Source organism: Giraffa tippelskirchi, chromosome 1 (assembly GCF_054371585.1).
Source record: "Giraffa tippelskirchi isolate mGirTip1 chromosome 1, T2T-mGirTip1v1.2.pri, whole genome shotgun sequence".
NCBI classification, from domain to species: domain Eukaryota; kingdom Metazoa; phylum Chordata; class Mammalia; order Artiodactyla; family Giraffidae; genus Giraffa; species Giraffa tippelskirchi.
In genome coordinates this window covers 18,072,003-18,097,701 of record NC_137275.1, presented here as the reverse complement: position 1 = coordinate 18,097,701, position 25,699 = coordinate 18,072,003, and the positions used below count along the sequence as shown (strand labels likewise).

The window sequence follows — 25,699 nt, the reverse complement described above, 5'->3', positions numbered from 1 at the left end:
TGGAGGTGATGGAATTCCAGCTGAGCAATTTCAAATCCTGAAAGATGATGCTGTGCATGTGTTGCAGTCAATATGCCAGCAAATTTGGACAACTCAGCAGTGGCCACAGGACTGGAAAAGGTCAGTTTTCATTCCAATCACAAAGAAAGGCAACACTAAAGAATGTTCAAACTACTGTACAATTGCACTCATCTCACACACTAGCAAAGTAATGCTCAAAATTCTCCAAACGAGGTTTCAACAATATGTGAACCAAGAACTTCCAGATGTTCAAGCTAGATTTAGAAAAGGCAGAGGAACCAGAGATGAAATTGCCAACAACCATTGGATCATTGATAAAACAACAGAGTTCCAGAAAAACATCTACTTCTGCCTCATTGACTATGCCAAAGCCTTTGAATGTGTGGATCACAACAAACTGTGGAAAATTTTTCAAGAGATGGGAATACCAGACCACCTGACCTGCCTCCTGAGAAATCTGGATGCAGATCAAGAGGCAATGGTTTGAATGGGATATGGAACAATGGACTGGTTCCAAATTGGGAAAGGAGTATGTCAAGGCTATATATTGTCACCCTGCTTATTTAACTTATATGCAGAGTACATCATGTGAAATGCCGGGCTGGATGAAATACAAGCTGAAATCAAGATTGCTGGGAGAAATATCAATAACATCAGATATGCAGATGATACCACCCTTATGGCAGAAAGCGAAGAGGAACTAAAGAGCCTCTTGATGAAAGTGAAAGAGGACAGTGAAAAAGTTGGCTTCATACTCAACTTTTAAAAAACTAAGATCATGACATCTGGTCCCATCACTTCATGGCAAATAGATGAGAAAATAATGGAAACAGTGAGAGACTTTATTTTCTAGGGCTCCAAAATCACTGCAGATGGTGATTGCAGCCATGAAATTAAAAGACGCTTGCTTCTTGGAAGAAAAGCTATGACTAACCTAGAAAGTTAAAAAAGAAAGCGAAAGTCGCTCATTTTCGTCGTGAAAAGTGTCCGACTCTTTGCAACCCCATGGACTATATATAGTCCATGGAATTCTCCAGGCCAGAATACTGGAGTGGGTAGCCTTTCCCTTCTCCAGGGGATTTTCCCAATCCAGGGATCGAACCTAGGTCTCCCGCATTGAAGGCAGATTCTTTAGCAGCTGAGCCATAACCAACCTAGACAGCATAATAAAAAGCAGAGTCATTACTTTGCTGACAAAGGTCTGTCTAGTCAAAGCTGTGATTTTTCCAGTGGTCATGTATGGATGTGAGAATTGGACTATAAAGAAAGCTGAGCGCCGAAGAATTGATGCTTTTGAATTGTGGTGTTGGAGAAGACTCTTGAGAGTCCCTTGGACTGCAAGGAGATCCAACCAGTCCATTTTAAAGGAAATCAGACCTGAGTATTCATTGGAAGGATTGATGCTGAAGCTGAAACTCAATACTTTGGACACCTGGTGCGAAGAGCTGACTCATTGGAAAAGACCCTAATGCTGGGAATGATTGAAGGCAGGAGGAGAAGGGGACGACAGAGGATGAGATGGTTGGATGGCATCACTGACTTGATGGACATGAATTTGAGCAAGCTCGGGAGTTGGTGATGGACAGAGAGGCCTGGCATGCTGTAGTAGTCCTTGGGATCGCAAATAGTTGGACACGACAGAGCAACTGAATTGAACTGAGAAGCAGGCAGAGCTAGCACTCTTTATGGAACAGGAGATTGAACTTCTGGGTCTTGGAGTGGATTTAAGCTACCAGAAACCTTTGTTTGAAGCAGCTTTTTGCCTGAGACCTTTAACTGGAGGCACTCAAGTCATTGCTTCTGTAAATATGATGGTGCGCTGCACTTTTAAGAGTGAAGTGGAATGTACCTGTTGAAATGTCTTTAAGGTTAGAAAACTGTTTCCTATTTTATGATTATTGAGCAGTGATGTGCACACTGGCAGTTGTAATCTGTCTATCTCAGCTTTGCCAGCTCTTATACTTGTTTAGAAAGAGACCAACTTGAGTTTATTTCCTTTCTCTTCTCCTTATTGCTTTACAATTATATTTGTGTTAGTAGAGAGTAAAGAATACCAAAAAGAGTTTGGGATTGATTTATGTACACTACCATGTGTAAAATAGATAGCTAGTGGGAAGCTGCTGTATAGCACAGGGAGCTCAGCTCAGTGCTCTGTGATGACCTAGAGGAGTGGGATGGGGGTAGGGTGGGAGGGAGGCTCAAGAGAGAGGGGATATATGTATACTTGTAGCTGATTCATGTTGTGGAACAGCAGAAATTAACACAATATTGTAAAGAAACTATATACCAATTTTAAAAAATTTGCATGATTTAATTGAACCTAAAAGAAAGGATACCAAAGAGGATTCCCACCTCTCTCTTTTTGAAGGTATAATTTAGATCCTTTATTTTTCTTCACAGACTAAAAGAACATATTGCTCATAAGAAAGAGTTACCCATATTAATCTTTCCTGAAGGTGAGAAGTGGGATTGCTTACCAAGCTATGGTTGATAACAACAGGTACCCGAAGTATATGGGGAGCTGGGTTGTTCTGGAGCTGGCATTTTTAGTCCAGATTTCTGCTGTCCTTTAGGAATGGCATGGCCTCTTTGGGCCAGTAATTCCCTGCTTTCTTACGAGGTTTGATGGAAGTCATGGTACCTTTTTGATCTCAGCTGTTGTAATAAAGTTTGATGGGCTTCAAACTTCATCATGATGGGCTTCCCTGGTGGCTCGAATGGTGAAGAATCTGCCTGCAATGCAGGAGATTCGGGTTTGATCCCTGGGTTGGAAAGATCCCCCGGAGAAGGAAATGGCAACCCACTCCAGTATTCTTGGCTGGAGAATTCCATGGACAGAGGAGCTTGGTGGGCTACAGTCCATGGGGTCGAAAAGAGTTGGACATGACTGAGCGACTAACACTTTCGCTTTCAATGAACTTAGCTAGGTATTGTCCATAACTTTTTAAAGGTCCTTATTTGAAAATATATTGAAATCGCCATCTCTTGTGAAGAAACTGTATCTCTAGAGTAGTCAATAATAAAGTAAAATTTGTTGTTAAACCTGGTTAGAACTGTTGAATTACTACTACTTAAACAGGAATAACCACTCAGTACTCTTGCCTGGAAAATCCCATGGACGGAGGGGCCTGGTGGGCTGCAGTCCAGGGGGTCGCTAAGAGTCGGACAGGACTGAGCGACTTCACTTTCACTTTTCACTTTCATGCATTGGAGAAGGAAATGGCAACCCACTCCAGTGTTCTTGCCTGGAGAATCCCAGGGACCGGGGAGCCTGGTGGGCTTCCGTCTATGGGGTCGCACAGAGTCGGACACGACTGAAGCGACTTAGCAGCAGCAGCAGCAGCAAACAGGAATAAATTTGCAAAATGATAGTATTTAAAATATCTGTAACTTAAAAAAAGTCTGTAATTTTGATGTGACCTGAATATTTTAAATTATTTTATAATAAAATGTTTCCTTTTTAAATTGACTGCTTTAAAAAATTTCACTCCCTACCAATGTCCTTATAGGAACTTGTATCAACAATACTTCAGTCATGATGTTTAAAAAAGGAAGCTTTGAAATTGGAGGAACCATCTATCCAGTTGCCATTAAGGTAAGACAGATTATCCACTCTCACACCCCTCCCTGCCAAAGACAGTGACTTGATCACTTTATTTTGATATAATTTCAAACTTAAGATTTGCAAGAATAAGGAATACTTGTGTGCTCTTTGCTTCCCTGGTTGCTCAGACTGTAAAGAATCTGCCTGCAATGCAGGAGATGCGGGTTTGATCCCTGGGTCAGGAAGATCCCCTGGAGAAGGAAGTGGCAACCCCCTCTAGTATTCTTGCCTGGAGAATCCCATGGACAGAGGAGGCTCGTGGGTTACACAGTCCATGGGGTCACAAAGGGTTGGACACGACTGAGCGTGTGCTCTTTATTCATACCCACCAGTTGTTTACATTTGTCCCACTTGCTTGATCTCTTTTTCTGTCTATTGATATGGATATAGACAGGTAGCGGTAGGGGGATACTATGTGCCAAGCCAGTGTCTGGGTACTGAGGACCCTGTGATAAGCAATCAGATATTATTCCTACTTTCATCCACCTTCCAGTGAAGTGGGTAGACAGATATTTAAGAATCATGTCAACAACCCCAATCTAAGCACTCTGGATGCAATCTCAAAAACAACAGAATGATCTCTGTTCGTTTCCAAGGCAAACCATTCAATATCACGGTAATCCAAGTCTATGCCCCGACCAGTAACGCCGAAGAAGCTGAAGTTGAACGGTTCTATGAAGACCTACAAGACCTTCTAGAACTAACACCCAAAAAAGATGTCCTTTTCATTATAGGGGACTGGAATGCAAAAGTAGGAAGTCAAGAAACACCTGGCGTAACAGGCAAGTTTGGCCTTGGAGTACAGAATGAAGCAGGGCAAAGGCTAATACAGTTTTGCCACGAGAACGCACTGGTAATAGCAAACACCTTATTCCAACAACACAAGAGAAGACTCTACACGTGGACATCACCAGATGGTCAACACCGAAATCAGATTGATTATATTCTTTGCAGCCAAAGATGGAGAAGCTCTATACAGTCAGCAAAAACAAGACCAAGAGCAGACTGTGGCTCAGATCATGAACAGCTTATTGCCAAATTCAGACTTAAATTGAAGAAAGTAGGGAAAACCACTAGACCATTCAGGTATGACCTAGATCAGATCCCTTATGAGTATACAGTGGAAGTGACAAATAGATTTAAGGGACTAGACCTGATAGATGGAGTGCCTGATGAACTATGGACAGAGGTTCGTGACACTGTACAGGAGACAGGGATCAAGAAAATCCCCATGGAAAAGAAATGCAAAAAAGCAAAATGGCTGTCTGAGGAGGCCTTACAGATAGCTGGGAAGAGAAGAGAAGCGAAAAGCAAAGGAGAAAAGGAAAGATACTCTCATCTGAATGCAGAGTTCCAAAGAATAGCAAGGAGAGATAAGAAAGCCTTCCTCAGAGATCAGTGCAAACAAATAGAGGAAAACAACAGATTGGGAAAGACTAGAGACTTCTTCAAGAAAATTAGAGATACCAAAGGAACATTTCATGCAAAGATAGGCTCGATAAAGGACAGAAATGGTATGGACCTAACAGAAGCAGAAGATATTAAGAAGAGGTGGCAAGAATACACAGAAGAACTGTACAAAAAAGATCTTCACGACCCAGATAATCACGATGGTGTGATCACTCACCTAGAGCCAGACATCCTGGAATGTGAAGTTAAGTGGGCCTTAGAAAGCATCACTACGAACAAAGCTAGTGGAGGTGATGGAATTCCAGTTGAGCTATTTCAAATCCTCAAAGGTGATGCTCTGAAAGTGCTGCACTCAATATGCCAGCAAATTTGGACAACTCAGCAGTGGCCACAGGACTGGAAAAGGTCAGTTTTCATTCCAATCTCAAAGAAAGGCAATGCCAAAGAATGCTCAAACTACCGCACAATTGCACTCATCTCACACGCTAGTAAAGTAATGCTCAAAATTCTCCAAGCCAGGCTTCAGCAATACGTGAACCGTGAACTTCCAGATGTTCAAGCTGGTTTTAGACAAGGCAGAGGAACCAGAGATCAAATTGCCAATATCCGCTGGATCATCGAAAAAGCAAGAGAGTTCCAGAAAAACATCTATTTCTGCTTTATTGACTATGCCAAAGCCTTTGACTATGTGGATCACAATAAACTGTGGAAAATTCTGAAAGAGATGGGAATACCAGACCATCTGACCTGTCTCTTGAGAAACCTGTATGCAGGTCAGGAAGCAACAGTTAGAACTGGACATGGAACAACAGACTGGTTCCAAATAGGAAAAGGAGTATGTCAAGGCTGTGTATTGTCACCCTGCTTATTTAACTTATATGCAGAGTACATCATGAGAAACGCTGGGCTGGAAGAAACACAAGCTGGAATCAAGATTACCAGGAGAAATATCAATAACCTCAGATATGCGGATGACACCACCCTTATGGCAGAAAGTGAAGAAGAACTAAAGAGCCTCTTGATGAAGGTGAAAGAGGAGAGTGAAAAAGTTGGCTTAAAGCTCAACGTTCAGAAAACTAAGATCATGGCATCTGGTCCCATCACTCCATGGGAAATAGATGGGGAAACATTGGAAACAGTGTCAGACTTTACTTTTTTGGGCTCCAGAATCACTGCTGATGGTGACTGCAGCCATGAAATTAAAAGACACTTACTTCTTGGAAGGAAGGTTATGGCCAACCTAGATAGCATGTTTAAACGCAGAGACATTACTTTGCCAACAAAAGTCTGTCTAGTCAAGGCTATGGTTTTTCCAGTGGTCATGTATGGATGTGAGAGTTGGACGGTGAAGAAAGCTGAGCGCCGCAGAATTGATGCTTTTGAACTGTGGTGTTGGAGAAGACTCTTGAGAGTCCCTTGGACTGCAAGGAGATCCAATCAATCCATCCTAAAAGAGATCAATCCTGGGTGTTCATTGGAAGGTCTGATGTTGAAGCTGAAGCTCCAATACTTTGGCCACCTCGTGCGAAGGGTTGACTCATTGGAAAAGACCCTAATGCTGGGTAGGATTGGGGGCGGGAGGAGAAGGGGACGACAGAGGATGAGATGGTTGGATGGCATCACTGACTCGATGAACATGGGTTTGGGTAGACTCCAGGAGTTGGTGATGGACAGAGAGCCCTGGCGTGCTGCAATTCATGGGGTCGCAGAGAGTCGGACACGACTGAGCGACTGAACTGAACTGAACTGAAGCACTCTGAGGCTCTAGTCAGGGGAGTTGCTGGGCCTGGTTTATTATTTATTTTGTTTCTTTACTTTTGTTAAACATTTCATTGGAATATAGTTGATTTATAGGCTGTGTTAGTTTCAGGTGTTCCGCAAAGTGAATCCACTTAGTTATACATATACATATATCTAGTCTTTGAGATTCTTTTCCTGTATAGGCTGTTACAGAGTATTGAGTAGACTTCCCTGTGCTATATAGTAGGTCCTTATTAGTTATCTATTTTGTATGTAGTGGTGTGCTTATGTCAATCTCAGTCTCCCAATGTATCCCTCCCCTCCTTTTACCCCCTGGCAACCATAAGTTTGTTTTCTCCATCTTGTTTGTTCTTTGGATCCTTTCTGCCAAGTAAAGTATCTTCTTTTTTTTTTTTTTATTTTAGAGGGGGGCACGTCTGATAGATGTTTGGCCTGTCATCTACTGACATGTAGAAGAGAAGCTGCCATTTAACTCCTAACTAGAATACATTTTCTTTTCTCTTTTCTCAGTATAATCCTCAGTTTGGTGATGCGTTTTGGAACAGTAGTAAATACAACATGGTGAGCTACCTGCTTCGAGTGATGACCAGCTGGGCCATTGTCTGTGACGTGTGGTACATGCCCCCCATGACCAGAGAGGTATTGCATAGATAACAGGTGCTTTATCTAATCAGAGGAAGGCCAGAAAACGTGTACCTGCACATGTGGGTGTCTCCTTTCCTATCAGTTGAATTTGGACTTTGTGCTTTCTCAGCAAATGAGTCATTTAAAAGACATGTATCTAGCGCTCTTCAAAATCACGCTGGTTTTAGATCAAGAGACTCTTTTTCATAATAGTTTTTACCATTGTTGTTGGTTTATTAAACCTACAGATACTGTAGAATGTTGTATCTTGCGTAAGTCTAATAAAGAGCATAATAAATATATATATGTGATAAAGATATTAAAAACAGCACTGCATTTTCTTGATGGAACAAATGATATTTGCTATAATTCAGAATAGAGCATATTTGAGTTAAAAATGTGAATATTATACTTTAAAACAAATCTAAGTGATTGTGAGACATTTGAAAGCATTGTTTGAGAACTTTATCTTCAGGATGTGCTGGTAATTTTTTATTCCAGGAAGGAGAAGACGCAGTCCAGTTTGCTAACAGGGTTAAGTCTGCTATTGCTGTACAAGGAGGATTGACTGAGCTTCCTTGGTAAGAAATTTTTTAGAAGTATTATTACTAAAAAAGATATCATTTATTATGCTTTTTAGCTGGAGGTTTAGCTGACATTGACAGTAGTTTACACAGCATAATAATGGCTTAAATAAGATAGAATGTTATCATCCATACTTCAGCATAGGCAGCCTAGACTGGTATAACCGCTTGTTTTGTATTGATCTACCATCCTCAGTATGGTCCAAGACTACTCTGCCCAGTGAGTACAGTAACATGACTAGCCGGGAAGAACTAAAACAAGGATGCATTCATGTCTTTAAGAGCACAAGCTGGAAGTTGGACATACCACTTCCATTTCTATCTGTTGACTCGAACTCAAGTCATGTGATAACACCTTGCTGCAGGGGAGGCTTGGAAATGTAGTCTTTGTTCTGCTTGGCCATGTTAGTGGCTCAGTCACGTCCAACTCTTTGCAACCCCATGAACTGGGGCTTGCCAGGCTTCTCTGTTCATGTAATTCTCCAGGCAAGAGTACTGGAGTGAGTTGCCATTTCTTTCTCCAGGGAATCTTCCTGACCCAGGGATCAAACCTGGATCTCCTGCATTGCAGGCAGACTCTTTACTGTCAGAGCCACCAGGGAAGCTCCTGCTTGGCCATATGTCTAGCTAAAATTTAGAGATCTTTCACTGAAGAAGAAAGTGGGATTGGATTTGAGGGAAATGGACCTTTGGAGGCAAGGAGCAACTTACAAACTTGTTCTTATTTAACTCCAGCTGTAATTATATTAAAGAAAACTTAAAAACTTGATAGGAAATAAGTGAAATATTTCAAGTATAGATACCTATGGCTTTAGTTTTGTGTTTTTTTAAGAAAGATAGAATGTAGGTGAGAGTATTAATCTGATCAGGCTGCCAGAACAAGCTCCCATAGACTGGGCGGCTTAAACAACAGAAACTTATTTTGTCACAGTGCTGAAGGCTGGAAGCTGTCTGGTATGTCTTCTTACAAGGGCGCTGTTCCTGTCTTGAGGGCCCATCCCTGATGACCTCATCTATACCTAATTGGCTCCCAAAATCTCCATCTCCAAATACTGTATTATTGAGGATTAGGGCTTCAGTACCTGAATTTGAGGGGGCACATGCAAACATTTTGCCTGTGTCAGTGAGGGTTGAATATCCCTAGGTTACAATGGGAGATTAAATTTGTACATATACACAGACCTTGTATTAGCATGCTGTTGCTGCTGCTAAAATGCTTCAGTCGTGTCTGACTCTGTGCGACCCCATAGACGGCAGCCCACCAGGCTCCCCGGTCCCTGGGATTCTCTAGGCAAGAACACTGGAGTGGGTTGCCATTTCCTTCTCCAATGCATGAAAGTGAAAAGTGAAAGCGAAGTCGCTCAGTCGTGTCTGACTCCTAGCGACCCCATGGATGGCAGCCTACCAGGCTCTTCCGTCCATGGGATTTTCCAGGCAAGAGCACTGGAGTGGGTTGCCATTGCCTTCTCTGTGTATTAGCGTATTTGGCACAAAACAGTCCATTCGTTAAGTCCTGTGAGTTTTAATAAAGTCCCTGCTGTCTTATCTATTTGGTATTTTCAAAACACTTGACATGAGAAGTTCTCTAGAGGCAATTTTGGGAGTGTCGTGGAGCAGGATGTGGCTAGCCAAGTAAGGCTGTCAGCTAGGCAGCCAAAACCTTCTGAACCTGCAGGGGGACCCAGGACTGCTTAGCCATTAAGCCTATGGAAGAAGGGCTGCCTGGATTCTTACATACCCTTTAATGCAAGGATGGGGAATGTCTTTAAAATAATTTCATCAATTCACATATCTTGAACACAACTAATTTCACCCAGGAAAGTCTGTTTCTGGCATCTGTCATGCTAATTAACAAGCCACTAATTTCTGCAGTGAAAACCCATTTCTAAAATTCACTATGCTAATTAACAAAGCTTGGGAAGTTGATGGGAGATCAAGATAGTGGAAGCCTTATAGTGGTACCTCTGGAGGGTGGCCTTCTGATTAAATGCCTGGCTGACCGCTCTGGGGCTATGAGTTCTTGATTTAGGGCAACTCCCTTAACTATGGTGAAGACAGGTTAAGACTATCATTCTTATTATACTCTCTAAACTGGAATATGTGAAACTAAATTGCAGACATCCTACGGAAACCAGGTAACTCAGATTGGGACTTCAGTCCATGTGGCCAGGCCTTGAACCCAGTCTAAACCTAGATTGGGGCTTGAGCCCATGGTCTTTTAACTAGAATCGCTCACCTGATGCCTGGGCTTACTGAGGCTCAGATACTTTGTATCTCAGTGCAGAAGGAATTCAGTAAGAAGCAGAGTGATAGGCAAGAAGCAGATTTGTTAATATAGGACAGTTGTGGAAATGCAAATGGGCAGGTTGCCTGCCCCACGAATTAAGTGGGCTACAATTTTATAATCAAAGGAAAATTAGGGAGAGGAAACGACTGTCTTCTTTAAGTAGAGGTCGGGCTTACATCACTAGCTCCTCCTTCATATCGGGCAGGAGAGTGTCTGACCCTACGAGGTCAAACTGGGACTATCATAGCTTATTCAAATCAGTAGAAGGGTGGTAATGTTTTTCTTTCACCTAATGACCTGGAGAATGTCTCATGCTTTTTATTTATGGCTTTACAGCAAAACAAGCCTGCTTCATTCCATGATAATCCTATAGCTTTCTTGAGCAATCATTAACTTACAGTGGTCTCCCAAAATTTCCTAAGTTTCTCCCTCTATCTATAGTCCCATACTGGGACCTTTACAACTACCTGCTGTTGTTGTTTAGCTGCTCAGTCATGTCTGACTCTTTGCGATCCCGTGATCTGCAGCACTCCAGGCTTCCCTGTCCCTCACTGTCTCCCAGAATTTGCTCAGACTCATGTCCATTGAGTCGGTGATGCCAACCAACAATCTCATTCTCTGTCGCCCCCTTCTTCTCCTGCCCTCAGTCTTTCCCAGCATCAGAGTTTTTTTCCAGTGAGTCAGCTTTTTGCATCAGGTGACCAAATTATTGCGGCATATTCAGGGTTGATTTCCTTTAGGATTGACTGGTTTGATCTCCACGCAGTCCAAGGGACTCTCAAGAGTCTTTTTGAGCACCACAATTCAAAAGCATCAGTTCTTTGGTGCTCAGCCTTCTTTATGGTTCAACTGTCATATCTGTACATGACTACTGGAAAAACCATAGCTTTGGCTAGACGGACCTTTCTTGAGCAATCATTAGTCTCCCAAAGTTTCCTAGGTTTCTGTATCTATCTATAATCCCCTTCTGGGACCTTTACAACTATCTATATAAGTATCCTATTCTATCCATATCACTGCCATCATGAAATAACAAAATTACTAATGCCCTTGTTTACAGATGTCTTAGTGACCCATGTTCATATGTATAACTGGCTTCCTTTTCCTTGTCCATTGTTTTCTATTCTTTATCCCCCTTCCTTTTACTTGACATCCTAACCATGCTCCTGCCCTGAAGCCATTATGAAAAGCTTAGAGCTTTGGATCTGTAGCCTCAGATACAAGGAAGAAAGCCTTGAGAAACAAAAAGAGCCTAAGGGAGTTAGCTCTAAGACAGACTGTCCTCAGCCAGATTGGCCTGAACAAAATGGTAGAAATGATCCTCATAGTTTTAAAATTGCCTTTTATCAGGCTATATGCAGTTTTATTAAAAAAGTTACTTTTCATTACCTAGACTCTTCTTTTAAAAGAAAGTAAGTTCACTGCCTTTCCAGTTGTATTTGTCATTCATCTGTTGGGTATGAATTAACACGTCTAGATTTTTCCCCCCCTAGATTAAATGAGAACTTAATTGACACATCTTTTTAAAAATTATTAGGTGACTATTTTTAAAAATTTATTTATTTATTTATTTTTGGCTTTGCTGGCTTGTTGTGGCAGGTGGGCTTTCTTTAGTTGCGCGGAGTAGGGGCTCTCTCTAGTAGCGGTGCATGAGTTTCTCATTGCAGTGGCTTCTCTTGTTGCAGATGTCGACTAAAAAAGATGCACCACGTGAGGGTTGCAAGTTAAGTTTTATTTAGGGCGAAATGAAGACTGTAGCCCAGGAGATAGCACCTCAGATTGCTCTGAGAGACTACTCCAAAGAGGTAGTGGGGGAAGGTCAATATATAAGATTTTGGTGAATCGAGCACTTTACAAAAGGTTTTCTGCTCGTCGTGAAGAGCTGATGTCATCATGAAGGGACTTAGTGATTTTCTAGATATGAAGAGATGCAAAGATTGGGATCATGAAATTAGTTCCTGAAAATATCTTAACTCTCTAAAGGCCTGTTTTATCAGATTCCGTGGAGCACAGAGTGCCTCACTCTCCACCCTAAACTCCCTCAGGGGTTGTTGAGGGTCAACAGCTGCAGCAGCACAGGGTTCAGTCTACGCAGAGGCAGATGGCAGATGCTCTTGTTGCTGTTCAGTCACTGGCAAATCCTCTTGGCAAGTGCCGGTTTGTAGTGACACAGAGCATGGGCTCTAGGTGCATAGGCTTCAGTAGTTGCAGCACATGAGCTCGGTAGTTCAGTGCACAGCTTAGTTGCCCCTCAGCCTGTGGGATCCTCCCAGACCAGGGATCTAACCTGTGTCCCCTGCATTGACAGGTGGTTTCTTAACCACTGGACCACCAGGGAAGTCATCAATTGTATCATCTTAAACTGGCTTTTGTATTCAGCTGCTGCCCTCCTTAAGAACTAAGATCTCCTGCCATTGCAAAGAGGAGTTTAGTAAAGTTTTGAAGTCCCTAGGGGGTGACAAGTCACAGTTGGAGTGCTTAGAGCAGTGTCTCAGATGATAAAGTGTCTGCCTGCAATGCGGGAGACCCGGGTTCAATCCCTGGGTCGGGAAGATCCCCTGGAGAAGGAAATGGCAACGCACTCCAGTACTCTTGCCTGGAAAATTCCATGGATGGAGGAACCTGGTAGGCTACAGTCCATGGGGTCGCAAAGAGTCGGACCCGACTGGGTGACTTCACTTTCACTTTCTTTAGAAGGGAGATGCTCAGGATTTTCAAGGACACATGTTGCTAATTGACTTGTTGCCTATTTTGGCCTGGACCTCAGAAAAGGAAAAATGGCCTTTCCTCTGGCTCTCCCTCCCTTTCTTAGTTCTTACCAACCATCCTGGATGGCATCACTAACTCAATGGACATGAGTTTGATTAAGCTCTGGAAATTGGTGATGGACAGAGAAGCCAGGCGTGCTGCAGTCCATGGGGTCACAAAGAGTTGGACATGACTGAGTGACTGAACTGAACTGGTAACTCAGCTGGTAAAGAATCCGTCTACAATGCAGGAGACCCCGGTTTGATTCCTGGGTCGGGAAGATCCCCTGGCGAAGGGATAGGCTACCCACTCCAGTATTCTTGGGCTTTCCTGGCGGCTCAGACAGTAAAGAATCTGCCTGCAATGCGGGAGACCTGGGTTTGATCCCTGGGTTGGGAAGATCCCCTGGAGGAGGGCATGGCAACCCACTCCAGTATTCTTGCCTGGAGAATCCCCATGGACCGAGAAGCCTGGCAGGCTACAATCCATGGGGTCACAAAGAGTTGGACTCGACTGAACAACTAAGCACAGCACACATTGCTTTTATGTGAATTCTGAATAGTAAGAACTAAGAAAGGGAGGGAAAGCCAGAGGAAAGGCCATTCCTCCTTTTCTCAGGTTCAGGCCAAAACAGGCAACAAGTCAGTTAGCAACATCTGTCCTTGAGCAGCCAAAACAGGCAACAAGTCAGTTAGCAACATCTGTATTTGAGCAGATGTTGAGTTACCAGGGACGTGCCTAAATGCTATGTATAGTGAGAAGCATCTCCTGTGGATAAGAGAGGCTCTTGTGGACAATTCTGGAGGTCTCATGACAACTTCTAACCTCATTTCATGGAAATTTCCTACAGCTGACCCCCTGGAATATTTGTGGACCAAAATCTGTTTTTAAAGTTGAGGACTTCGTGGTGGACCATGTCTTAGTTTTGACTCTAGAGGCCCGAACGTTACAGTGGACTCAGGCTGCCTTCTGTTTGTAGGTCAAGTTCTGTCAGTGTTCACTGGCTAACCTGTGATCCACCTGTCATCATTAGAGAGCACTTGGTAAACATTCATGCTTAGCTGGGTTAAAATTAAACAGGCAGAGTATAAAGTAAGCACTTTCTTAGTCCATGGTCTCCTGGGAATTAAAATCTAAAGTTGTGAGATTAGGAGAGAGTGGATCGTATAATCCAGTCTTCTTCCAGGTCTTCCAACTTGTTGTTTCTTTGTGTTGTCAAAAGGAGGAAGGACACAAAATCCTTTTAACTTTGGCAGGTCTGATTTTTACCACCCTGGAGAGAGTTCAAAGGTTGACAGGCTCTGAATTAAGGAATGCTGCTTACATAGGCACTATGATTGGTTGAATGCCATTTATGTTTTTGTTTCTTGTTCTATTTATTTTGAGTCTCTTTTGGAATGTGGAAGATTAGCAATACTTGGAATAGATAGAGCACTTTGAATCAAAACATGACTTGTTAGACACAGGATTAGATTTGAATTATGAGCCCATTTCTTTTTGAGGAATTTACCCCCACCTCCCACCCCCATACACAGAACCTTCATCATTTCTTACATGTATATTTATAGTGAGACCAGGGAAGCCCAGTAACTCAGAACGTAAAGCATCCACCTGGAATGCAGGAGACCTGGGTTTGATACCTGGGTTGGGAAGATCCCCTGGAGAAGGAAATGGCAACCCAGTCCCGTGTTCTTGCATGGAGAATCCCATGGACAGAGGAGCCTGATGGGCTACAGTCTGTGGGGTTGCAAAGAGTCAGACATGACTGAGCGACTAACATACACATAGGCCGATTTAGATGAAAAAATCTAGTACTTGGCTTTCCTTGGGGAAAAAGATAGGTAAATAATCTGAATTTTAATGTAGCATGCAAATATGGAAGATAGCAGCCCTAACTTCTAAAAAGAAATTGAGCAGTGGAATTGTGCTTAATTCTTACCAAACATCAAAGAGATTGTTCCTTCCTTTAAGTAACACAGGTCTGGTTGAGTGGTAAAGCAGAGACTGAAATCTGGGTCTTTCTGGTTTCAAATCCACTGTACTTTGCCTCCTCTCTGAGCTCAGTGCCATGGCACTGTGCAGCATGTATGAGTAGGTAACCCTTTGAAATCATTGCTGGGAGTATTTATGTGTCTTTCTCTTCTCAGGGATGGAGGGCTGAAGAGAGCCAAGGTGAAGGACACCTTTAAGGAAGAGCAGCAGAAGAATTACAGCAAAATGATTGTGGGCAATGGATCTCTCAAGTCGGAATTGGACTGAATGCCATCCAGGCTTTCCAGAGCTAGTCCTTAGAAATGGAACGGGGTGGAGAGTTTGTTTGTTTGTTTGTTTTGTCGAGGGGAGGAAGGGAGTGTGTTGTTTTGTTTTACTTTTTTTTTTAAATTGTTAACCTTTTGTACAGGATGGTTGTCTCTACCTCCTCATGCCAGAGGCGGAACCCACGGTGCCCTTTTTGGCTTTTGTTGTTATAGCATTAGCCGCATGAACTGTAAGGTGGTGTGCTGAGTTTGGACTGATTCTGCCTTTTGTGAAATGACTGTGGATTGAATGAAATATTTGTACTGGAAAAAGTTCTTCTAAAACACTTTGGGAACTCACTGTGTTTGAAACTCGTTGAGAGGACAGTTCTCAAGAAAACACCCCAAACTTTGTTCATGATTCGCTTTCACACGCCCTTCCCTTCCCACTTTCCTTAATCGCTTAAACAAGGATTGCACATTGGGTTTGAATGGCTGCCATGGTTTTGTTCTACTATAAGGTTGAAAAGAAAAATGGAGGACAGTCTTTAGGAGAAAGGACAGCTTTGTGGCCCCTTGATCTGAAAGTTGAAAGGAAATTAAATATTTTTTACTGGCGTGTTAGAAGAGAGATCCTATTTGGTGAGCTTTACCAAAGAAAAGTGAATCTACGTTATAGTGAGTACATATTTATATGCAGGTGACTTTCAAATAGACCTGTGTTAGCCAGCAACTGGTGATAAAGCTTTTAGTTTTCCATGTTTGTAAGTAAAGATCTCTACTTGACACCCCTCCCATCTACTGATTGGTTTGATCCATGTCACCAAACATTTCAAAGAGGAAGAGCCTCTGGCAACCACCACCAATCACACTGAGTGTCTTCTGCAGAGGCGGGGGTGTCATGAGTGAAGCGTGTGGCGCTGTTCCTCCCCCATCACTCCTTTGTCCTTAAGTTCGGAACTTTCCCATTTTCTTAAACAGGAAAATAAGTGGTAAAGTTACCTTTTGGAATCTGAGCCTTAAATCTTTTAAAGGGGAAAATCAATGTTTCCCGACTGTGCAGCAGAAGCAATGTTGATAGCAGTATGGAGCCATCAGAGTGTTATTTCTCTTCTGGGAACCATGTACAAAATGTGACACTGTCTTAAGGTGAATATAAATAAATTCTATATTTCTAAACGTGTGTTGCATTATTTTCTCCGTACCTCAACTCTTGTGCCTTCTTTTGATTTTGAGTAAGTTAAATTTTTTCACGTTACAATCAAGGATTGTTTGTGTTTTCATTTCAGTGACATGGTTAGATTTTATTAGACTGGAACGGCTGGAAAATGAGAAACATGGACTGTTGGTTTGGGTGTGTTTTCTCTCTCTCTCTTTTTTTTTTAAGCTAGTTTGTCTGGACTCTGACTCTTGGACCTTGTCTTGAGCAAAGACATAGACTCCGGTTGTTTTGCAAATGAACGCAGGCACGTCTCTGTTAACTGAGATAGGCCTGCCCCAGCGCTGTCAGCGTGTATTCTTCTCATCAAGCTACATGGATTTGATCCCAAAGGAAAATTTGTGAACAGGTGACCGTCACGGTCAGCTAGCCTTCTCTTCTTGCTTCCCCCCATCTTTTTCCTTTGTTCTTGCTTTAACCATTGCCCCCACACCCCAAAAAACTCTCCTAGGGGTAAGCTTTGCCACCAAATCAGTGAATTCGTATGTTGGGGTGACTTTTTTCTCAGAATGTTTCCTTTTTCTTTTTGCTTGTCATATACAATACAACTTGAATTAATAAACTCATGTTATTAATTAGGTCAATTCTCAGAAAAGCTGGTAAAACAACAGCTGTTTTGTTTGGATACTAATAATGTGTATCTTTCCAAGGGCACCTTGGAAGCAATAATGCTGTCACATATTCACTAGAAAATCTAATGCTGTTTTTTTTTATCAGAATATAATTGCTTTACAATGTTGTCTTAGTTTCTGCTGTACAACAAGGTGAATCAGCTATATGTATACATATATCCCTTCCCTCTGGAGCCTCCGTCCCCTGCAAAACCTGTCCCCACCCCCCACCATTCCACCCCTATAGGTCATCACAGAGCACCAGAACCTTTGTCTTTTAAGTTTTTGACTTACACAACTAGTTTTCAAGTTGTTTTACGAATTACAATATTACTGAAAACATGTTTTTAGAAAGCAAATACTGCTCAGATTTAGCTTATGTTCTCTAGAACACCTTTTTTTTTTTTTACTTTCCTTTCTTAATATTATTTTATACCCACTTTAGAAATATTGTGCTCAGAGTTTAGTATTCCTGGGACTTCTGTAACTATTGGTATATGGAAGGGTAAGCAGGATTTGGTAGAAAGAAATCCCATTCGGTAAGCCCTTTCATCTAACACAGATTCATTCATTGAGTCTTGTGATGGGCCATCACCTAAAAAAATGTGATGGCCCTTTTTTTATTCCTACCCTTTGTCTTGGTGACCTTTATAGACTCTGGGTTTCACGAACACCAAGGGTTTCTGAAACATCCTGGCACATACTGGGATTCGATGAGCAGCCATGTCTGAATCAGCAAATACCCTCAGAGCATAGGGGAAACAGTCCCGGATCACAGCCTGGTGCAAAAACAGTGGTGAAGAAAGTTTTCTAGTAGAGGCAGACTTGCCAAGGTCTAGTCAACTTGGTGATTTGCACATGCTGCATTTTGGGCATTCTGTTGATATCTGGAAATATGCAATAAGGGCTGTTGGTTTCTTGTGACTACAGATAAAGTACTGGGGTTACGAGGGCCACCGCTTGACCAGAGTTGCTCTCAGTACCTGTTTCTGAAGTATGGTACTTTCTAAAGTGTGGTACTGCAGATCTAACCTGTTTCTTGCTGGGTCTGAGTGGCTTCTGATAGGAGACCACAGGGAGGATGAGGTGTGGTGTTGGTGCTGAAAACAAGGGACCCTATTAGGAACTTGACAAAAGCTGTATGCTTGCTTTTTGTTTTATTTTGAATACTGGGTCCCAATGGATTGATGCTACTGGTATTTGATGTTATTTTTTGGAGTAATGGTTAGGATGAGATAGAGAGTCATAAAGACATTTTCTAATTGTGACTGTAGCACTCATCAACTTTTCAGCTTTTGACCAATTACCGCTCTGATTCTCATTTGTCTTCTTTTTATTTATCGTGAAATTCTAGAGCACACACAAATGTATGTGTATGCATTTCTGTGCAGGTATACTTTAAGGGCAATGATAAAAACAGATACTTTGTTATTGGCATGTTTGTTACCAAGCCAATAAGCGGAACATGACTGTATCCTGGAAGGTATGAAAAATTCACCGACTGTTATTCCATTTATAGTCAATGGACAATAAGGTTCTTTTTATCTTTGTATCTCTTGGTAGACATGCTTGAGAGTTTCTCTAGTTGTATGTGTAGTAGGAATTAGGATTACTCTAGGATAGGGTATAGGCATTTCAACTTTAGTGTTGAAACAGCCATACATTTTCAAAAAGGTTGTACCATTTTACACAAATTGTACTATCAGCAGTACATGAAAGCAACATTTACAGTTAGCGTAGTAACATACTTGAATTTTATTTTCAATCTTATTTTGTGCTTTCTTTTGTGTTGTTTGTTGTTTTGTGGCTAAGTCGTGTCCAACTCTTCTGTGACCCCATGGACTGTATCCGCCAGGCTCCTCTGTCCATGGGATTTTCCAGGCAAGAATACCAGAGTGGGTTACCATTTTCTTCTCCAGGTGATCTTCCTGGACCAGGGATTGACTCCGAATCTTCTGCATTGGCAGGCGAGTTCTTTACCACTGAGCCACCAGGGAAGCCCTGTTCTCTTTCTTACATTTTTTAAAATCTCTCTCTCTCCTTCTTGCCCTTTTTTGGATTTATTTCTTTTTCCATTTTCTCTACTTAAGTTGGAGTTTAACGGTCTTGTTTGTTTTCATCTGTGGTTACTTTATAAATTTCAACTTGCATACTTACCAAAGTCTAAAACTGATAATTATCCTAATACTCCTGAATAAAACAGGGACTTCAAATTCCAGTCATTCATTCCTTCTTTCAATTTATATGATATTATGCATTTTAGTTACTTATATAATCCCACAAAATATCATAGTCACTATTGCCATCATAAGCTTTTTCGTAATTTTATATAGTCAGTGTTTACCCATATGTTGACTACTTTGTTATTCCTTAACCTCTTTTATCTCAGTCCTTCCATGTGAGATCACTTTTCTGATTGAGAGTCTCTTGGCAAATTCGGTTTTTGTTTTTCTGAAGGTTTATTTATTTTGTATACATTCTTGAAAGTTTTTGCTAGATGTAGAAGTTTATGTTCACATCAAGTTATTTTTCTCTAAACACATTAAGGATCATCCCATAGTTGCTACTGAGAAATCAGCTATGAGGCATGATTATTATTTCTTTAAAGATAGTGTTTCTTTGAGCACATTTAAGATGACTTGTTTTTGTTATTTTACCACTTTGCCGTGATGTACTCGGTGTGAGTCTGTTGTTATCTATCTTGCTTGTGACTTGGCTTCTCATCTGTGGTTTAGTATTTTTCATCAATTCTCAGATATTCCTTTCCATAATGTTTCTGTCCCACTTGCCCTCTCCTGTCTTTTTAGAAGTCTGATTAAGCAAGTATTAGACTTTCTCGCTCTATCCTGTATGTCTCTTAATCTCTCTTTATACTTTTCATTTCTTTGCCTCTAGCTAGACTTCTTTCTGGACAATCTTATGATTGTACCATTTCACTAATTCTTCAGTTCTGCCTAATTTGCTGTTCTGTCCCTTAATGGAGTCTTTAATTTCAGTTTTTATATTTTTCATTTTTATGAGTTAGTTGATTCTTTTTATTTTTTAATTTTTTATGAGGCTGCAAGGTATTTTATTACCTGAAGATTTTGAAATATAATTCTCTAAAGGGCGTATTGCTTAAAATCACAGTGTTTAATATTTTTTTATTAAAATATAGTTTATTATATTCATTTCAGTTTTAGAGCACAGTGATTCAGTATTTTTCCAATTATACTCCATTATAAATTATTACAAGATGTGCTTATCCTTGTTGCTTATCTGTTTTATACATAATAGTTTGTGTCTCTTCATTCCATACCCTCAATTTGTCCTTCCCCCTTTCCTCTCCCCATTATAACTAACTTGTTTTCTGTACCTGTTAGTCTGTTTCTGTTTTGCATATATATTTATTTGTTCTTTTTTTTTTTTGTCTAAATTGCAGTGTAGTTGGTTTACAGTGTGTTTCAGGTGTATAGCTAAGTGATTCGGTTATTCACATATCTGTATCTGCATCTATATATGTCTATCTGTTTAAGATTCTTTTCTAAGTTATTATAAGATATTGAATATAGTTCCTTGTGTATTTGATTCTTTTTCAAGGGTGCTTAATCTTCAGTAAGTTTTGGAGCATCTTACACATATAGATTTTATATGTTTTTCCGCCTATTCCAAAGTCTTACATCTTTCTTGAGTCGGAGTCTTTTTTTTTTTCCCCCTGTGGCTTCTCATTAAGGGAGTCATTTCTTGTGTGTTTAGAGAGTTTTCATGATGATGTCATCTTTGGAATTTTATCTTCAAGCTTCAGGCCTTCAGATCAAGGATAAGCAAACTATAGCCCATAGGCTGGACCTTGGGCAATACTCTTTTTTTGCAAGATTTTATTGGAAGGCAGCCACACCTGTTTGTTCACTCACTGTCTGTGTTTGCTTCTGCGCTACAACAGCAGAGCTGATCAGTTTCGACAGTGACCGGATCACCCACAACACCTAAAATATTTACCCTCTGGCCCTTCACCTGGAATGGTTTGCCTACCCCTGTTCTAGGGTACAATCAACCTGGCACCACTTTATACTAACTGACTAGCTTGAGATTTATTGAACCACGTATATAGCGAGAATGTAGCTTGTCAACCCAAATGAGGTCATATGGTGGTTTTGAATTCTCTGCCTAATATTTTTGAGATTCACCCATATTGTTATGTTTATGAGTAGTTCTTTTCTTTTAATTGCCAAGTGGTTTTAAATCCTTCGGGGGAAATTATTTTTCCCTTTCACTTAGCACTAAAGTTTGACACAAGCAATTTATTGGGCTGGCATCTGGAAGTGAAGGATGGGTGATTTCTTCTTTCTCCTTACTTAAAGAGTGTAGTCCTTTGAGATCCCACCCTTCAAGGAAAGAGTTTCTAGTTAGACTTCTCACCTTGGGCTGGCCTTCAACTTTTTGTCTGGTCCCTTAGGTCCTTGTTGTTCAGTTGCTCAGTTGAGTCCGACTCTGTGACCCCATGGACTGCAGCACGCCAGACTTCCCTGTCCTCTACTATCACCCGGAGTTTGCTCAAACTAATGTCCATTGAGTTGGTGATGCCATTCAACCATCTCATCCTCTGCTGCCCCCTTCTTCTCTTGCCCTCAGTCTTTCCCAGCATCAGGTCTTTTCCAATGAGACAACTCTTCACATCAGGTGGCCAAAGTATTAGAGCTACAGTTCAGCATCAGGCTTTGCAATGAATATTCAGGATTGATTTCCTTTAGGATTGATTGATTTGATCTCCTTGCTGTCCAAGGGTCTCTCAAGAGTCTTCTCCAACACCACAGTTTGAAAACATTGATTCTTCTGCACTCAGCCTTCTTTATGGTCCTTGAGGCTCTGGAAACCACTGCTCAAGCTTGCTTGGCTCAGCCAGCACCCTCAAGGTGAAGGCCAATGGCCGGCCTCTCCAGTCTGCTTATCTGCCGGGGTAATATATCTTCCTTTAGTCTTTGGCATGAGTACCTTCTTGCTAGTTAATGTGCTGTGCTATGCTTAGTTGCTCAGACATATATGACTCTTTACAACTCCACAGACTGTAGCCCACCGGGCTCCTCTGTCCTTGGGGATTCTTCAGGCAAGAATACTGGAGTGAGTTGCTATTGCTAGTTAAGGGAAGCAGTCAAAATAGTTTTCTTTTATCATATAAAAAGAGGATGGGTACATGTTGGTAGAAATAAGAGTTCTAGAAAGCAATAACTTTCTAAAAAGTTTCTCTGAGTCATTATATTAATATAAAGAGCAGAGCGCTTCCTGTAGGATTATAACAATCTACAAATTAAGTGCTGTGCTGAAGGTTTTTTGTAAGATGAGGTGATAAACAGGAAGATATGGACCAACACAGGGAAAGCTGTGAGATGCTTACCAGTCACATTGCATATGATAACCTAATGGCATGATGGCAGCTGAAAGCAGGTGCAGTGGTATTTTCTGCCTTTTTGGTTGAGTGACAAGTTCTCTGACTGCCTATGGTCTGAGTCAACCTGAGCTGAAGTCCCATCAAAGCCTTTGATTGCTCTTCACGGGGGTCAAAAATCTCCTTGATGGGTACCCCCTGCTGTTGTAGGACGCATACAGCAGTTCTGGCTACTCAATGGTCTCTTGGAAAAGATGCCCCCAAACAGCTTTTAAAATAGAATATTTATGCTCTGTCTTGGTGAACTGAAATACCATGAATCCCTTTGAGCTCTAAACTATGATTAGGGTGTGGGACGCCTGGAAGACTGGGACCAAAAAGTCAGTCTCCTTGCAAGGTGAAATAAGATACTACTTTTAAAAATAAGTGAATTTAATTTTTTGGAGATGCTTTCAAAATTATATCCCTTCACTTAAGGTACATTCTTGCCAGTTATACAAACCAATTGGGAAGGATAGCTTTCTTGGGAAAGCCTTCAAATGACTATTTCTCTAGCTTTATAAAGTAAAACACATGGTGCCTGCTGTGTGTGCCTGGTCCAAGGACACAGCAATGACAAGGAATGACAAAGTTACCGGGCCTACAGAAATCCACAGCAGCAGGTGAAAAGCAAAAAATCAAGGCACATGTTTGGGCAAAACCATCACAAGGGATTCACCGTGATCTTTAACTTTTTTTTTGGATAAGCCTAGGATAGTAAATGCCTATGCATTCTTTAGCGTAACTCTTTAGGAAGAGTTTACAGAAAATTATACCCTTAGAGTATAGTGTCAACTCAATGGAGCTCTGTAACTGGGAGAAGAGAGTGAGCCTAATCTCTATGGAATGCACACCTGACAGTCAACATTGCCAAACGGACTGAATATTTGACCTTGGTTAAGACCTTCTTACTATAGCAACCATCTTCTCATACGGGCAGCCCTGATGTCTTGTTGTTTAGTTGCTCAGTCGTGTCTGACTCTTTTGCAACCACATAGACTGTAGCCCCCAAGGCTCCTCTGTTCATGGGATTTCCCAGGCAAGAATACTGGAGTGGGTTGCCATTTCCTTCTCAAGGGGCTCTTCCTGACCCAGGGACTGAACTCATGTTTCCTGCATTCTATGTCTCCTGTGTTACAGGCGGATTCTTTACAGCTGAGACCGATTGTTGCTAAATCGGGCACAAGTGAAAGAGATCCAGACTTCCTAACTGGAAAGAATTTTCAGTGCTGGTTGTTTTCAAGGCAGGTTCTGAGGTTGTCCTTGAAGAGCCAGAATTTTGTTTAGGATGGGACAGAGGAAGGAATTTGAAACCATGTCTTACCCAGTAGGTTCTACAGTAATTTGGTTAATCAGTGGAGTGATGAATGAGATGCTGTGGCTTTAACCAATAAATCCCTTGGTTTAATATGTCTCTTTGGGAAATGCTTTTTTTTTAAATAACTAATTTATTTATTTACTTAATTATTTATTTTTGGCCGTGCAGGGTCTTCATTGCTGCCTGTGGGTTTTCTCCAGTTGTGGTGAGTGGAGGCTACTCTAGTTGCGGTGTGAGGGTTTCTCATTGTGGTGGCTTCTCTTGTTGTGGAGCACAGGCTCTGGGGCGCAGGCTCAGTAGTTGTGGCGCGGGCTTAGTTGCCCTGTGGGATCTTCCCAGAACAAGGATGGAACCTGTGTCTCCTCCATTGGCAGGTGGATTCTTAACCACTGGACCACCAGGGAAGCCCTGGAAAATGCTCTTATTAAACAGTGGTTTTGTTTAGGTATTTAGCACATTCTTTAGGTAATGCAGACGATGATTCTGACTCTGCTAGTACGAAGGCCCTGTGCTGCCCAAGATAGGAATCCGCACCACAGGAGTTTCAAATCTGGAAGTGAAAACAAGCATCACTAACCACAAGAGGAAGTGGCAAGAACCGTTGGTTTGTTTTTTTTTTTTTTGCCCAGACGCAAAGTGCTGTGGAGTCTGAAGAAGTTTAATGCAGAGGATGAGAGGGCATGTGGAAGGGAGGACATTTGAGCCATCTCTGGAGGCTAAGTGCTCTCTGATGAAATTAGGGAAAATGCAGATGAATGGATTCCTCCTTTCCCTGTGTGCACCTAGGTACACCACGCCCTCCCTTCCCCCTGCCTAAACAAAAACAAAACAAAAGCCTCAGTAGGAGAGGGCTGTTTATAACCACAGAACTGTTTGTCTGTGAAGTGTTTCCTGTTCTTATTTTTAGAGCCATTTACTCTTTCTCTCCTGTTATTAAGGCTACCTGAGCCCAAGCCATCATCATCTCTCACCTGGGCTACAGTAAGAATCTTTCAACGGATTAACCTGCTTCTGCCCTTCTCTCAAAAATAGTCTATTTGGTGACTGAAAATCACCAAATAACACCCTAATTAATGATTATGATCCTTTAGAATCAAAATTGAATCATGTCACTTGCCCGTGAAATGAGCCCTGTGGTTCCTTCCTCCATGGGCAGCTCCACCCCCTGTGCAGGTTCTGACACCTACTTTGGTCCCCACCCCCCAGCCTTCCGACCCCCCAGTGTGGGGGCCACCTGACTCTGCACCACCTGTGGCCTTAAGACCGGATGGTTCAGGAAAGGGAGAAGGAGAGAAAGGGGAGGTGGGAGAGCCATTCCTGTTTTTTTTGTATTTTGAGGAGGGGACAGCAGGAGCATTGGTTAGTGGTTATAGAGTGTATCTTTTTTCAATCTTTAGTTTCAATCTTACATGTTTCTTTAAATTACACATAGATAAGTGTACATATTTAAAGATCCCTGGTGGCTCAGATGGTAAAGAATCTGCCTGCAGTGCAGGAGACCTGGGTTCAAGCCTTGGTTTAGGAAGATCCCCTGGAGAAGGGAATGCAACCCACTCCAGTATTCTTGCCCAGAAGATCCCATGGACCAAGGAGCCTGGTAGACTACAGTCCATGGGGTTGCAAAGAGATGGGCACGACTAGGCAACTGGCACTTTAACTTTCACTCTAAATAACTAGGTCATTTTCCTGCATGAATTCTTTTTTTTTTTGATGTAGATCAATTTTAAAGTCTTTATTGAATTTGTTGTGATATTGCTTCTGTTTTATGTTTTGGTTTTTTGGCCCCAAGGCATGTGGGAGCTTAGCTACCCTACCTGGGATCGACCCCTCAACCCCTGCATTGGAAGGTGAAGTCTTAACCGCTGGACTGCCAG

At 41.8% G+C, this 25,699-nt stretch overlaps 1 protein-coding gene across 7 annotated transcripts in view; it reads left to right on the top strand.

The window, feature by feature from the left end:
* Positions 1–16,455, top strand: part of GPAT3 (glycerol-3-phosphate acyltransferase 3) — a 75,294-nt gene extending 58,839 nt beyond the window's left edge. For all 7 annotated transcript variants that reach the window (XM_081582292.1, XM_081582285.1, XM_081582302.1 and 4 more), the window contains 5 exons: positions 2,422–2,477; positions 3,531–3,616; positions 7,307–7,435; positions 7,922–8,001; positions 15,187–16,455. In XM_081582292.1, the coding sequence (XP_081438418.1) occupies positions 2,422–2,477; positions 3,531–3,616; positions 7,307–7,435; positions 7,922–8,001; positions 15,187–15,298 (463 nt within the window). In that variant the 3' untranslated portion in view covers positions 15,299–16,455. The remainder of the gene's footprint in view (positions 1–2,421; positions 2,478–3,530; positions 3,617–7,306; positions 7,436–7,921; positions 8,002–15,186) is intronic.
* The last annotated feature ends 9,244 nt before the right edge of the window (positions 16,456–25,699 follow it).